Source organism: Phragmites australis, chromosome 5 (genome assembly GCF_958298935.1).
Source record: "Phragmites australis chromosome 5, lpPhrAust1.1, whole genome shotgun sequence".
NCBI lineage: Eukaryota > Viridiplantae > Streptophyta > Magnoliopsida > Poales > Poaceae > Phragmites > Phragmites australis.
In genome coordinates, this window is record NC_084925.1 from 3,781,617 (window position 1) to 3,795,231 (window position 13,615).

Here is a 13,615-nt window from a genome sequence, read left to right on the forward strand (position 1 = left end):
GGGGGGAGAAAGCGAGGGGTTGGCACTTGGCAGAGCCTCTGCCTGAGAACTCTCGCCAGCCTCACAAAAATGTGAAGTACGTTGCACATTTACACTATTTGCCCAGTTGCCGGTTGCCACCACCCACATGGCATGATAAACTGCTCCTTCTCGACTCCTGTGGCCAAACGGATGACCACTTGTCACTGTCCTTGAGGAGTTTGCGATTCTCATGGTTGTAGAGTGCACAGATCGACCCAAATTGTGTTCAAAGTTCAAGCCAGTCGTCTTCCTAGAAAAGTGGTCTGAAAACAACGTCTAGGAGTTCATTACTCCACTAAAGTAAGTAATGAGTTTAGTCACCAAACAGTTCCCCAATTGGAGAGGAAGGACTATGTTTTTCTCAAAGTTATGCAATCAATTTTTTCTTTCCTCTGAAAGGCAAAAGGATGCTATTATTAATTCAAAGCATTACAAATCTAAGCCAAAATAGACTTCTGGTACTAGAATCAAATTTTCCTTTACCACTATAAGCTTGAAATAAAGAGGAAAGCAGTCGAAAAGTCTCGGACAACTAGAAGTAAATATAACAGTAAAATGACAAACATACGTAGCATAGCCATAATTTATTCTACGACTTGATGAAATCACACGAAGGAAAGACAGCACGAGCCAAGTGCACGAGCCATACCTAATACAGTACTTTTTCTTCAAGGAGGAGGATCTGCATGTCCAGAGCGGCAGAAGACACCATGACCATGAACATATCCATGCCAAGTGAGCTCATCTGCCTCTGCACACAATCTCCATAATAGTAGACTTCTAAGATTAACAAACCATATGGAGGTAGCAATGCTATTTATTTTAGACTTCTAAGATCAACAAACCATATGGAGTTAGCAATGCTATTTATTTTTCTGAAGAGAAAGATGAGGCTCAAAACATGCTAAAAAACATCATATGAACATCACTAGCTATAATGTAATAAATTAACCAAAAATTAGAATTAGTTACAAGAGATACAGCCTACAGGTGAAATAATCATGTCTAGAGAAGCATAGGAATCTGCTCGGCAACAAAGAGAAGCCACATCTCCACACTGGCTGTACCACACTACCACTACCACCTTTCAAGTAAATGAGGCTCCAAAATGACATGTACACTAGCCGACAATCTCATCCAATATAAATGCCGTCCGGGTGCCCCTCAAAATGCGCTAAAGATGTATTCACTGAGCGTCTCACTAGTTGCACGAGCTGACAGATGTACTGTCCCTCCTTGATTTGTCACTTTGATTCCTCACCAGTAGCACCTACAATCCTAGCTAGGTCCTGGACGATTTCAGACATTGGCGGCCTGAACTCTGGTTCCGGCTGCATAAGAAATTTTCAGATCAGTCACATGACCCATAAATTCATCTCATCTTGGTGTTCTGAGAAAAAAAAAGCTAAATACAACCAGAATATAATAGTGAATAGATAAACAAGTACTTCACCTGAATGTGATGAAATATCAAAAATTACAAAACAGACACATGCAATAGAATAACTTGACATATGACTGAAATACGCTTTTGACCTTCATAATATTATTAATTCCCTAATATGAGTAAACTGCTGCAAGTTAATCTGACTGATTATGATGGCTCTGCCCTAATTAAATAACTTTGAATGAAAAATCTGAGCATGTAGAACCTAAAAGATGTGCTAAGAAAGCAGCACATGCATTATCATGTATTAGCTCAACAGATAGAATTACCAGAATACATCGACTGATGATGTCTGCAAAACGTGATAACAGCATCTCAGAACACTCTCCTCGAATAGAAGGATCGACCATCTTTGACAGGGACTCAATGTCATGAAGCTGAGAACCAGCCCATCTAACAAGATGTTGTTCAGCACGCGGGCGAGAACTGCATATTCCAACATAAAAAAAGTTAAGTAAAATGAGAGAGTTCATTCAGATACTTTTTTTTTTTGGAGAGAAGTGATTTAAACAATGACAAAAGGCTCCTGATTAACATGCATGTTACGGTGGATCTCTGACCTGTCGTATGGTTTACGGCCTGTAAGAAGTTCTAGCATCACCACACCAAAACTATAAACATCACTTCGATCAGTAAAAGCCCCAGATTCATGGATTTCAGGTGCTTCATAATTGAATAGAGCCCGCATGCGACCTGATAACTGAGATCAAAAGGAACACTGTTGTAAGGTGTTTCAAATTAATATCCAACAGAAGTACAGAAACAAGTATAAATGGTCATCAAATAATCTACATCTGTGGATAAGTCAATTTCCAATTCTTTCTTCCAACAGTTCATGGCGTACAATAGTTAAAATGTGGCAAAGGCTAACCAAGTTTGGAAGGAAATCATTGGCACAGACCCGATTGCTGCCACGGATTCAGAGCGCTTAGATATACATGCATCAGTATTCTTCAGGTTTGGATGGTATGCAAGCATGTTTGTGAAGTTGTTATGCTCTATGAGTTCATTGTCTGATAACCAGTGACTAAAGGATTATGATCTTCAGAAAAGAAAACACAAACTATGCAGCAAACAGACGGTTCCAATTGTAAAGAAACATAACCTGAGTCAGCTGTTTTAGTCACAATTTCATTATTGATTACGACAAAGCTGAAGCATCAAAACCACATGGTCTACATCAGATAGAAGATACTACCTGTGTAACAGAATTTGACAACATCAGTTCTGCCAGTCCACATTCAGCAACACGTACTGAGCATCCATTGTCAAGGAGCACATTGGCTGGTTCAAAATTCTGATGCACAACTTGAGGTTCACAGGTGACATGGAGGTACCTGAAAGAAGAGAGTAATTAGGAAATATAAATACTGTGACTGGCCGTCTCTTGACAAGCTAGATTAAACACACACAAGTTCATGAACATAATATTTAAGTTGAATATAGCTTACTCTAAGGCTTTTGCTGCATCAAGAGCAACGTGGAGGCGAGCATTCCAGGATAATGCATCATCTAGATCCTCTCCTTCGTGTAGTACATCATGTAGTGTTTTTCTACTGAAGTGGTTGTAGACAAGTAACCGTTGTCCATATTCCGCACAGTATCCAACAAGCTCAAGAATGTCAGGGTGTCTAATATCTGATATACGCGCAACAAGCTCTAGAAAGTCATCTACTGGTATTCTTCCATTAGCGTTGTCGATCTTCATAACTTCCAGTGACTGCATAGGACAAAAGAAGATCACCTTATTTTCAGCATAAAGTCCCCTTAGTAAAAGAAGTAATACTTGATACATACTTTGCCTTCAGGAAGTTCTGCCAGATACACTTTTCCCAACCTACTCTCTCTTAACAAATTTCGCTCCTTGAAACTATTTGTATATTGCTGAAGTGATGCAACAGAAAAGGATGCTGCAGATGTCGAGGGACCTGTCCTTGGTGGAGTGCTAACTCTTTTTTCTGGCCTGAAAATGGGATTTACAGTTACTGTTTCAACAGTAGGTTGTGGAGGTGGTGTTGGTGGCGGAGGTGGCGGTGGTGGAGGTGGCGGTGGCAGCAGTGGTGGAGGTGGTGGTGGAGGTGCTGCAGCAAAGATCTCCGATTCTGTTCGCTCCAAATTAATTACATGCTCTTTTCTCTTTTCAGGAGGCTTCTCATGTGCAGCTGCGAACAGTTTATAATTATTATATACATCTATAATTCGACAGGTGAATAGCATTAAGAATTGATTGGTCAGATTTGCATCTTGCGAGCATCTATACCTGGTACTGCTAAATTTATTTCACGAGCCTGCTTCCTATCAGGAATCTCAGCTGAACCTGTTAGTGAGAACCATGCATTATGATACGAAAGCAACAGAAGAAAACACAAAAATACATTAGAGAATAGTAAATGAATGTTGACCTTTTTTAGCATCATTCCTTGACTGCACTGAAGCTTCCTTGATTTTTGGCTCCTCTACCCTCTGACGCACCCTCCCCACCTGACTTGTGGCATAGTCACGTCTCTGTCTCTCTTGGTACTTGGACAGGCAGAATATTAATAGCAGCACTATAACTATGAATAGCACAATGGCAAGAAGAACATATCCAACGATTCTGAGGGTTGAAGACTTGTGTTTCTTGGATGATGGAGAGCTGCTGTCTCGTGCAGTAGATCCACCAGAAGAGTTTGAGGGTGTACTAGATGGTGGAGGAGCTCCTGAAGAGGATGATGGTGTTTGTGTTGGTGTAGAGCCTGTAGGAGTTGAAGAGGGAGGGGTTGAGGGAGTTATGCTGGAATTAAATGGGTTCCCATCATTTCTGTAGGCAAAAGCAGTTAGTCACTTTATGAGTTATATATAATTCACCCAATCATCAAAGTACAGAAAAGTATAAAGTACAGAAAATGATGTTTATGTTGGAGAAGAAAAAACATTATGTGAATAATATCAAGAAATCTGCAATAGGTAAAGGAAAAGGTTTCTTACTTGAAGTTTGGTATGTTGAGCAGCTTCGGAGGAACTGGTCCAGAAAACAAATTATTCTCTACATTTCTGTTTCAAGGTAAATAAATAATCAGACAGACCCACAGATATTGTATGCATAGCAGATTATTTAGGATAACAAATTATACTGATAGTGTTTTCATCATGAATTGGATTTACACCAAGTCAAGTATATAGCACATGCATCATGTGAAAGGGATGTCGGCATATGATTCATGATACAGGCTGGTGTTTGTTTGTAGAAATCTGGTTGGAAAAAACAACATTGATGTATCCATTGTCCTTAGCAGTTACTGGACCACAAAGCAGAACTAGTGCAATTATATTAGCAAAGGTCTCCAATAAGAGACAGTGAAATAACTTGTTTTATCAACTGTTTTTTCCAACTAGCAAAACTGTGGTAAAGGTGTATTATCTTTTTACAAAGACAGGAACTGAGGCTAGCTCAAATTTGAGTCCTCTTCAACTCGAATTTGAGTGCCTATTTCTTCTTAATATAGTGCCACCTAGTTCCTCCTAGGTCGGTCGAGTTTTTTAATTTCTTTTTACAAAGACTACAGAGTGCATTATACTCCTGGAGCCAAATGTTGTGAAAACCTTAAAGAATACTTAATTGCTAAAACATTTGCCAAGGAAATTCGAGATGACTTTGCTAAATAAAGCAGAAATTTGAAGCAGTCGTATATATTGTTACATTGCAAGTCTAGAATTTTAAGTTGATCAGTCATCATAACTCATACTTTGAATTCTATACGATAGGCCTAATAAATATTACTGTGAAGCAGTCAATGTTTTTATTACTATCAAGTAACTGATCAAATAATTGCAGGTGCTCTGCCTAATTTGTAGATTATGGTGCTCTAATATAAGGGAACCAGTTAACTGACAACAGAGAAGAGAGTGTGAGCATACAAATCTTTGAGGGGGAGATTCTGCAAGACACTAAGGGTCCCAGATAGTTGATTATCTTGCATGTGACTGAAATAGCAAATCATGAACGAATAAGTAAAAAATAAGCGGGAAACAAGACAAGAAAACAGTTGTAGAATTACAATGTAGTTAGTGATGTCAAGCTTCCCAATGAAGGTGGTAATGGGCCACTGAAGTTGTTGAAAGAAATATCCCTGTGATGAAAGGCTAGATGTCATCAACCAGTGTGCAGAGAGAGAGAGGGGAGAGAGAGAGGGAGAGATGAAGATCTTACAGATTTACAAGTCCTGTGAGTGAATCAAAAGCATCTGGCAATTTTCCATCTAGATGGTTACCATTCAGTGACCTGTGAAAAAAGACAGATCTTGAGACAGTTCATAGACGAAAGTAGAAAACAACACGGTGTGGCTCTTTTGTTTAGGAAGGAAAGAAAAAGAATTACATTGCTGTTAGACTATGGAGTTTTGATAATGACATCGGGATGCTTCCAGTGAGTTGGTTATCCGAGAGAAAGCTGCACCAGCAAGGAACAAATGATCATCCCATCATCTTATCGCAACTAATGAAATTTCTAGAGGAAGAATAACACATACAAATTCTGCAGTGTGAGAGGTAGATCTTCCGGTATAGTTCCACCAATATAATTGTTGCTAAGATTTCTACAACAAAAAGAAAAGCAAAACAATCACAAAGCTTGATCAGAATACAAACACAACATAACTTCTACCAGTATATAAATGCTCGCTGTTAACCTGTTGAAAAAGTACAGTAGAATTGGTACAACCATCAACCATGAGCAAGCAAAATTGCAAAGACACTGCCCTTACATTTCAGTTATTGAAGTGAAGTTCCCTAGGCTGCCTAGCTGTCCTCCCAAATTTGCAGCATTGAAAACTCTACAAACAACGAGATGATAAAAGCACAAAATATAAAAGCCCAAAGAAAGGGATCATATAGAAGGAACTGACATACATTGAGGTTATACTTGAGCCGGTACATGTGACACCCTGCCAACTTTCACCACAGGGATCTCCTGCACTCGCAGACCATCCAGGCAGCTTTGGTGATCCAAGTGCGGCATAAAATCCATTTATAGCAGAAACTGCATGTAAAAGGAAAGCAAAAACAAGGCATTAGTAACACAACGAACGCTTCCCTAATATGCAACCACACCAAATCAATATACATTATAAGATACTCAATCAAATTACTCTGCATTTATAATACAGGTCTTTATTTGTTAAATGCTTCGTCAATTGAACTACTGTAAACAGAATGCAGCACCGCAATAAAACGAGTAGTAGAACATTGCCATGAAAATCACTCATTTAGCATTCACCCAACTCTCTGCCACTCAAACCTCTGCCTGTGTTAACACTTATCAACGACCGAGACTGTAAGCTCGACTAAGATCAAGTTCTCATTCTACCACAAGTAACCTCACCAATCATCCATCTCTTTATCCTGCACTATTTTCAACAGCCACTGAATCTATAGGGAGCAGTCGTGCTCATCCCAAATTGCTATAGTCGAAGGATGATAAATTGATAATATACGAAGCTGAGGCCACAAACGTCCCTCCAGAACCATAAACATCCCTCTCGGTCTCCACACCCAAAAGCACATCCCAATTGCCGCGTATCATCACTTTGTTGCTTCCACAGGCAGGCAGGCAGGAACAAATTCAACGGCGCCATCAACTCCTGAAGTACGACACGAGTACGCCATGAATCCGCACAAGCAAACTGAATGAATCAACCAGCGCAACCAGATCAATCCACATTTCTCTCCACCCACCCAAACCCCAGTGCAATAATACATCATCAAAATGAATCCCGCCTTTTCGCCCACACTCCGCAGATGAAATTCACCACTCTCCAGAGCAGTAAAACTCGAGCCATCACCACGCAAAGAGTAGAATCCAACCAAGCAACCGAAACTAGCACAAGTGCGCAACCCGCGCAGACAACTCGTGGTAGAGTTCAACCAACTAGAGGGAGACGCGCGTACCATCGGCGGTGTCGGTGGCCGCTAGCGCCCCACGCGGCAATGCCGCCGCGGCGATCAGCAGGAGTAGGAGGACCGGAACCCCGGGCCCGAGGCGGTCGCCCCCAGCCCGCATCGCTCGCTCGGGGCTCGGACTAGCGCACCGCCGGCGTCTCGGAGCACCGCGCAAGCATCAGCGAGCTCGCCGGCGCCCAGGAGGCAGGAGCAACCGCCGCAGCGATCGCGGAGACCGAGGCTTGCGTAGATCGAGAGAGAGAGAGAGAGAGAGAGAGAGAGAGAGAGAGAGAGGGAGGAGCTGGGTAGCCTGCAGGGGTTTGCTTTTCGGAGCACGATTCTTTCTCAGTTCGCTCTGCTTCCGTCTGTTTTTGTTGGCTTCCAGAATCTAGCTCTAAGGAGAAGAGAGAGAGAGAGAGAGAGACTGGGAGTTTTTGTTTTTTTAGGTAGAGAGAGACTGGGAGTGGCGGCGAAGTTTAGAGAGAGAGGGGAGCGTGAGTAAGCAACGGGCGTGAAAAGGTGGAGAGAGAAATGAGTGCTGACTGGTGAGCGGTGAGGGAAAGGAAAGAGAAAGGGGTTGTGATTTGTGTGTGGGAAAAGCCGGAAAGGAAAGGGAATTCGTTTGGCATTTTTTTAAACCCTGATAGAACACACAGCACACACTCACGCTAACGTTTATTAAAGATAGATATTATAAAACTTAAAGATTAATAAGATTATCACAAATATCTCATAATCAATCGATACGTCACTTACCATAAAAAATTCTAACTTATCATAACAAATAAGTAAATCTGAGATTCCATCCATGTGTAAGTTTTTACTACCTACCCAAGGCAAGGCTTGATTTTCCTTGGCATTTTTATTCTCACGGCACATTGAATGGAACTCCAGGCAGGGGAGCGGGGTGGGGCCTTGCTGACGTGGAGCTCCGTTGGATCCGTTGGGAATTCGGACGTTTTGCAATTCAGGGCACCGTCAGGAATGGAGCGTGTTACTAGCACAACATATCTGTTTGAACAAAGTTCTATTGATACTGTCTGATACCATCGTCTGAAATAGATCTCTATTGATTCTTTTGCATATCGTTGTGTCATTATCCACCAAATATCGTAGTAATTTGCTTATGCTCAGCAACCAATTCGGATCAAATGCTACCGTACTATCGCAAGAAAAATCTTCAAAATTTCTCTCGTGAGGACGGAGAGAATGTGCGAGGCGATCGGCGTGAGGATGCAGCGCGGCATCGCGTCACATGGCCCGGCCCCTCCCCCGCAAGCAGCCAAGCAGGCACACCAAGCAGTCATGACTGATATAGAGCTAGATTTACGAGAAGAACACCTGCCGAGAATTAACGAGGCCAACCAACAATAGACAAATTTAAAATTAACTCCAAACTTCATTGAGAAAGACCGTATCAGTGGCATAAACCGAATAAATTTTTTATCTAATCGCGCCAACTAATGATATGAAGCAATGATTTTTTATGAACCAGTATCATAAACCTAATAATTCAAAAAACTATGACAAAAATCAAAATGGCAATTGAACTAATGGCATAAACTTAAATTTTCCATCAATATCTATCTAGTAACAAGGCAACGTGGCAGCAGCTTTGAAAGATTTGCCTTGGCCGTGAAGCACCTGCCACTTTCAAGCCTAGAAAAACCTAATAAAACAGTGGTTCGACAGAGACACCCATCCATGACACGTCACGATCGACCTTGGCCTACAGAAACAAAAACACACTTGAAGCATATCATCCTCGCTCCTAAGTCCTAGTAAGCATTACTTAGAATGAGAAGTGATTAGCCATCCTTATCTTGCACCTTTTTTTTTTTCCTAAAGTGGCGCGATAGGGAACCTGATGAAGACACGTTAGGTCAGGAGAGGGTCCAAGGCCAATCAATAACAAGTCTGTCGCATCTGTTTCTTATCAAGCAAACGTGTTGATAATTAATAGCATAAGGTACGATCTCGTGTAAACAGTAACGGATACGGAGAAACAAAGTAGGAAGACCATCTTTCTCTTCTTCCTACTCTCTTATTTCTTCTTCATCTTCCTCATTCATGAAAAAAATTATTAGAAAGGTCAGAGGGTTTCTATTATCTGCGAAAAAGTAGTGGGCCAGCCCCTACGTGTAAATTACAAAAGTTGCCTCATCATGATGTAATGTCACATAGTTGATTAGCACGATGTGGTGCAATCATATACAGTCGTATTGTACCAGACGATAACATAAAGAAATATATAAAATGATCTCTCTTTCTGTTTATCTGAAGTGCCCCAGGATTGCAGCTCTAGGAATATTACCGCGATGAACACTGAATCACTGATACTGAGTATGAGATGCGTTTAGAATTTGCCGGCTGAGAATTTCGCTGGGCCGGAGCTGGTGATATAGTTACCGCAAAATTTCCTGACAGATTCCATCCAATGGACCCTTGCATGCTTCGCTTCAAGATGCTCATCTCGTGGAATCAATGGAGGTGAGCAGTAGTGCAGTACTATTCATCAGTCACGGGGCAGGGGATTCACGAAGCACTTGTACCGTGTCTGTAAATTCAGCACCGCATGCAACTTCACATCTTTAATTTTTGAAGCAGCTGTAGGTTCATAGCGACCCACAAAACATTAACAGAATACACGTGAGAACAGAAAAATCCAACAGATAACGCAAGTTTTCGTCGAAATAGTTGCCATTACACAATGTTGAGGCAAAACATATCTGATTCAGAGCCTTTTCAAAGGATTGTCTCATCCCAATATCCCAGTCCTAGCCGAGAGCATAGCGCAGGAAGACAGTCAGGCACCGAACTGACTTTGTCAAAAGCTGTACTAGTGGTATCGGTGAGAAACGATAACAAAATCAGCTGAATAATTGACAGTCGTAACACTTTTTTAACTTTTCTGATTAACAAAAATAAACTCCTCTTTATCTATTGCGTCTCTCGAATCAGCAATGGTATAATGATACAAATAACTATTCAGTCAAAAGGTGTAACTTTTTGCATTCGGTGCATACTCTTGTACTCCATCCGATCAACGTTTTAATCAAGATTCAGTTAAACGTGTAAAACTTTGATTATAAATAGTTTTCAACATTTAGTTTAAAAACATAAAAATTATCCGTATATATCTGTTTTAAAAATTACTTTTATAAAAATATTTTTTATTATACATTTTAACTATATTCTAATAGAAAATAGTTAGCAAAGTTGCATATCGAAGATCATAAAAATTAAAAAATATTATGTATTTTTAATAAGAGAGGGTAGTTCTGAATCAACAAATAAACCATCAGTTAATCACAGATTGCTTCAGGGAGCGGTTCGATCAGCAGGCGTGTCACACCCTTTCAGACACATCAACAAGCAAACCCAACAGTCAAATCTACAATCACAAATGCTGTGCATGATTTCAGTGCGCAATTACCTGGAAACATTCATTGTACCACTAGCAAAATTAGCACCAAACTAGTATATATATATATATATATATATATATATATATATATATATATATATATATATATATATATATATATATATATATACACACACACACACATGAATGTACAGCATTTGTGATTGTACAACATGAATATTTCGAGGGTGTACATACTCCCTTTCAATCATAGTCGATCACGTTATAATTAAAATATATATACTTTTTTATAAGTGAAGTATATAGTTTTTTAAAATGTATATACTACTTTTTAAGATGTATATATTTATTTTAACATCTATTAGAGAGGGAGTATGTACAAAATATATATATATATATATATATATATATATATATATGGCAAGTCTATTTTGTGCCTAGGCTCATACCAGACTTGCGCTGTGCCACTACGGTCGATCGAGCCGGATCGTCGCACTTCCTGCTCCAATCCATACCTAGAACCTTCTCTGGCCAACACCATCGGCATCGGACATGGCCTGCTGTAGCTGCGTGCATGTCGATCATAAGCTCCCCTCGTTGATGCTTTCCAGCTCGCCCTTGTCCATGATCATCGCTCTACCTGTGCCACCCCACCATAGCTTCTCAAATCAACCGATGCCAGAGAGGCGTATAGAGCTACACATGCACACAAGGAGAAGGAGGCATGGCGTGGCAAAGGGTGCGAGAGAGCACCTAGCTTGGTGATACAACGGATCAGGCGGGAGGCCGTGGGGCTTGGCTGCGTAGACGAAGCCTCCTCTGCCATGGAAGCTTCACTCCTACGATCTAGAATGGCCAAAGCGAAGGGGACCATGAAGGCTATATTTTGATAAAGTTTTAGGATCATTATACAATTACAGTATGATATTGCTTTATAGTAATTGATCTATTTTATGAATCGTAACTATACTGCTTTTGGGATCATAACTGGTGTATGTAGAGGTGAACAAGTTACGATCACATGATAAAAGGTACATAATTACGACCGGAGAAGATACCAAGTTACAACCAGAGAAGGTATCAAGTTACGACTATATATATTCGTAGTAACTGACCTATTTTGTGAAGCGTAAATATACTATTTTTGGTTCGTAACTGGGGTGTGCGCAGATGTGTGAACAAGTTACGATCACATGACAAAAAAAATACATAATTACAAATAGAGAAGGTAACGAATTGTGACCATGTATATTTATAGTAACCGACATATCTCATGGAGCATAACTATAATACTTTTGGGATCATAACTAGAGAGTGACGTGACAACGAACTACAATACACCTAGGTACATAATAGAGTATGTACTCCTCGAAGCATATTTGGTACTCTCAGGAGTATGTACTCCTACATACGTATCTCATTACGTAAGGAGTATCTCATGTGATAAATGATATGTACATGGAGCATGTGATTATATAAGATAATCTAAGTGATATGTATAGTTATTTTAAGTGGTTTGCATATTTTTTTTTAGTATATTACATTTTATGTACAAATATAAATGTATTATTAAAATCTAATAAAATTGATGAGCTTCTTTTCTATTTTTTCATGTAGTTCACACTAGAGTATCTTAGAATGAGTATATAAGTATACTCATAGTGACAATGAAGTATATCATAGTAGGTAGTATGTACTCTGGAAGTACATACTACTTTTCCTATATATATATAAATATACTACTTGTGGGGTAGTATGTTTATATTACGTTTATGCGCAGCGTACCTGCAGCATGCGCACAGATCGTGCACTCGTCCGGCCGAGCAACCAACCAAGCTCTGACGCGCGCGTCAGCCCTATTTACCTAGTGTGCTCCCACACACCTACCCCACGGGCCCACTGGATGACCAAACACGCTCCCACCTCGTGAGCAGCAATTACAATTAGTTGTAACTATGTGTATAGAGCGGTTACAACTGTATATATAGCAAGATTGTAACTTACATATCCAGGTTTACTGATTGTAACTAATTACTATCATGTTGCAATCAGCAATGTTGTGTAATTATATTTTTCAGCATGTTGTAATTAGAGTGTCTATCATATTGTAACTAGTCCACATTCGATTATCATGTTACAACTAGAGTGTTTATCATATTGTAACTAGATTATCTACCGTGTTATAACTAATACTCACTCGATAATGTATTGTCGTAACTAGAGTGTCTAATATATTGTAACTATACCGTTCAGCATGTTGTAATTCAACTGTCTCTGAATCACAACTACAACTCAAATTGTAACTAAAATATAGCACAAAATACAACTGGAAGTCTACTATATTGAAACTGTATAACGATCCTATAATTTATAAAAATATAGCCTTCGTAGATCTTATTTTGTTAAGCGTATTTTTCTAACAATAAGTTTTAAACGGATCAAAAATCAAGATTATAATTTTAGAGATATTACATTTTAATAATTCAAATCAACAAAGAATCTCCCCATGCAGGATTTGCTGAATGGGTTGGATGTGTATGTGACATAAGGCCCAGGTAGAGGCAGCATAATACGTGTCGCGCTCTGATAGGCCGAATTCGCTGCAGCCGGCTATAAATAGAGGGCATCCACTAACCCTAAACCCCGTGCCGTGCTCTCTGTCTCCGCCTCTCCAGCCGCCGCCGCCGCCGCTACGTCTCGTCCTCGTCGAATTTGTCTTCTAATTCCTGTTTCCCTTCTTTCTCTCGGTGTGTTCTTCCAGATCTGTTTTGTGAGGTGCTCATACCTCGTTCTCGCTACGGTTTCTTCGATTTGTTCCTCCTTTCTTTTTTTCCCTGCGTTTT

General features: G+C 40.1%; 1 protein-coding gene across 1 annotated transcript; it reads right to left on the reverse strand.

Annotated features, from left to right (window-relative positions):
* Nucleotides 1–872: 872 nt before the first annotated feature.
* On the reverse strand, nt 873–7,892 carry LOC133918469 (protein STRUBBELIG-RECEPTOR FAMILY 3-like). The gene is made up of 17 exons (XM_062362354.1): nt 7,394–7,892; nt 6,356–6,485; nt 6,211–6,279; nt 5,977–6,042; nt 5,826–5,897; nt 5,658–5,729; nt 5,506–5,577; nt 5,366–5,431; nt 4,436–4,501; nt 3,871–4,268; nt 3,729–3,785; nt 3,266–3,630; nt 2,920–3,188; nt 2,667–2,805; nt 2,029–2,168; nt 1,738–1,894; nt 873–1,352 (listed from the first exon to the last, which is right to left on the reverse strand). The coding sequence occupies exons 1-17, from the start codon at nt 7,503–7,505 to the stop codon at nt 1,266–1,268; spliced, it is 2,337 nt and encodes a 778-aa protein (XP_062218338.1). The 5' UTR covers nt 7,506–7,892; the 3' UTR covers nt 873–1,265.
* Nucleotides 7,893–13,615: the final 5,723 nt, after the last annotated feature.

Bases quoted from the DNA above. Each gene is read 5' to 3' on its own strand.
- LOC133918469 (XM_062362354.1), bottom strand. From the start codon at position 7,505: ATGCGGGCTGGGGGCGACCGCCTCGGGCCCGGGGTTCCGGTCCTCCTA. The intron at 6,043-6,210 runs GTAAGGGCAGTG...TTTTTGTTGTAG, and splicing joins TTCACTTCAATAACTGAAAT to AAATCTTAGCAACAATTATA. The intron at 3,189-3,265 runs GTATGTATCAAG...TGTCCTATGCAG, and splicing joins CAGAACTTCCTGAAGGCAAA to TCACTGGAAGTTATGAAGAT.